Source organism: Geospiza fortis, unplaced genomic scaffold, assembly GCF_000277835.1.
Source record: "Geospiza fortis unplaced genomic scaffold, GeoFor_1.0 scaffold5, whole genome shotgun sequence".
NCBI classification, from domain to species: domain Eukaryota; kingdom Metazoa; phylum Chordata; class Aves; order Passeriformes; family Thraupidae; genus Geospiza; species Geospiza fortis.
The window spans coordinates 270,672-273,237 of NW_005054421.1; the positions used below are offsets into that span (position 1 = coordinate 270,672).

Genomic DNA, 2,566 nt, shown 5'->3' on the forward strand with positions numbered 1-2,566 from the left:
TGGGAAAACAGGGCTGGGCTCAGGCTCTTTTGTGCCCGCAAGGAAAGCCCAGAGGGACGGGCGTTTGCAAGTATTTGCATGGCATTTTTGTGACTACAGGTACCAAGTGGCAGGCCAGGTGTGAGTAGCAGCACCCCTAGAGCCCTGCACCCTGAGCAGATGAGCCCAGGAGTGTCTGCACAGACCTGCTGCAGGCAGAGCCACCACTCCTGGCACCTCAGCAGCTGCTGCTGAGCATCCAGGAGCTCTGCTATCCAAACAGCACTGGTGCCACCATGTGCTCTGTCAAGTGCAGCCTCCACACAGGCAGCTGTGCCTTGTCTCTGCCTTCCTGTGCCTGTCACCTGCCTGTGAGCATTCTCTGAAGTGACATGATCTGAGCACATGAGGCTGAGGCTGGGTTATTGGCATGTGGGTAACAGACATTATTTCAACACAAAGCCGGCACAACCAGATCAGTCACAGGGTTTTATTCAAGGCCTGGATTACATCATCTTTACCCGTATTCGTATTATGGATCCAGGCAGCAGAGCACATTGTTCATCCCCACCCAGCAGCCAGCACCTGCATTTTTGATCCCTTGACAGAATCAGCCAAAGTGCAAAGAAGTGGATGTACCTCTGGCTCCATGCTAGCCATGCAAGCACCCCACACCTCTCCCATGCGTGCGTTCATCCTCAGCCCAGAGAGCATCTGAAGAGTGAACCAAGCTCCTGCGTGTCATCCCTGCTGCTCTATGTGCCCTGCTGTGGCACTTCCTTTCCTAGCTCATGGATGGCCCCGTTCTCCAGCACCTCTACCTTCCTCTCTCCTGGCTGCAGTGCACAGGCCACCATAGCCCTGGCCACCATTTCCACAGGCACTGAGTAAGCGGTGGGGAACAGCCGAGCCACAGCGCCCAAGAACTGCTGGGCTATCCACTCCATGGGCCGGGACTCCTGGCGCCTGCACAGCAGCACCCTGCACAGCAAGGAGGTGAGGTGGGTCAGCATGAAACAATCCAGGGTGAAAGCCAGAGACTGAGCTCTCCACCTGCACCAGGGCCAGACAAGCTCCCTGAACTGACACGGGCTTTGGGGCTTTGGCAGGGTCATGGACCAGTTCAGAGCTGAGCCCTTGGACACTAAACTCCTTTCCCCACTGTGCTGATGAAAGCAGAATTCCAGTTCTCCTAGGTATCAAGAGCACAGTACACCTGAAAGGACACAGGTGCATGTTCCCTCTGCATAAGGTCAAGGTCCATCTGGAGCTAAGCTCTGACCTATGAGCCTCAACATATGCTTCCAGCCCAAGGCTCCTGTCCTTGCATGGCACATGGCACTAGCAGTGGGATGGGCCATAGGGAACTGCTGAGATTGCTCCCTGCAGCACTGGGAAGCAGTCTGCTCATCCATGAGCTGCATTTGCAGCTGCTGGCATTCTCCACTTCCCTCCCCAGCCCGGCCCTCATGTATCCTTTCTTTTCCTCCATCTCCCAGTGAAGCATTTCCCTGCTGCCCTGGCAACCCTGCACCCTGTGCCCTCCCTCCTCCATACTACTCACGCTGGCCGGAGAATGGTACAGCGATCAAAACCAACAGCCTGGACCAGGTTTTCCACTTCTCCCTGTCAGAGCAGCCAGGCAGGACGAAAGGAGACAAGGATGACTGCAAGCACCATCCCTGCCACCCCCATGAACAGGCAGGAAAGGGCTGCAGAGCCGAGGGCAGGATGGCACTAACCCCAACGTGAGGCTGGAACAGGCCAGGCAGGGATCAGCTCTCCAGGCCAGGCAGGCACGGCAAGGGCCCGTGGTGGACACAGACCACGGGGCAGCAGTGCACCCTTGCAACCATCACTAAACTGTGCTAAACTGCAACAGGCTGCTCCGGAGAGCATCTGGACTCAGCATCCAGCCTGGGGATGGATCCAGGTGGCACAAGGCGCTGGCAGGCAGCTCTGAGTCCAGCAGGTGTTGGGAGCTGTAGCACACAACACATGGACAAAAAAGCTTTTGCGACGGGTGTGGCAGGAGATAGTTCATGTCTCACCTGGCCACAGCCCTGAGCCTCCCCACATAGCTGTGAAGCTATCCCAGCTTAAGGCTGGGGAGCTGTTGTTGCACTGGAGACCCCAGCAGATGTTTCTGGAGTTTGAGGAGGGAGGCAGATGCTGCATGCAGGTGCTGTGCTGCTTTATAAGAAGCCAGTTGCATAGCTGTCCAGCCAGCCCCCTTCCTTGTCCCGCAGCAGCAGGAGGACCTCCAGAGCCATTTGCATCTCTAAACCTTAGCTCCTGCTTGCTTCCCGAGCATCCTGGCATCCCGTGACTCCTGCACGAGCATCAGGAGCCCACCCCAGCAGCCCCCTCACCTTCACGCGGAGGTAGAGGAAGCGGCTCTGTGCGTTTGCCCCCCGCGAGGACTGCAGGATAAAGTGTTTGCAGCCCCCTGCCCGCGCCAGCTCTGCTGCCTGCGCCACGTAGTCCCGATCCACACGGACAAAGCCATCCTGCAGGGAGAGGGGAGGGTCAGCGGGGCAAGGAGCGGGCAGGGGAGGGGACAAGCGGGACCCCCGTTCGCCCGGGG

The 2,566-nt window shown here is 58.0% G+C and overlaps 1 protein-coding gene across 1 annotated transcript; it reads right to left on the minus strand.

Moving 5' to 3' along the window:
• Positions 1-454: 454 nt before the first annotated feature.
• Positions 455-2,513, minus strand: HTATIP2 (HIV-1 Tat interactive protein 2; the record flags this gene model as incomplete). Its single annotated transcript, XM_031061663.1, has 3 exons — positions 455-960; positions 1,544-1,605; positions 2,352-2,513. Coding segments are annotated over 3 exons (450 nt in total), but the record flags the coding sequence as incomplete, so codon positions are not given.
• Positions 2,514-2,566: the final 53 nt, after the last annotated feature.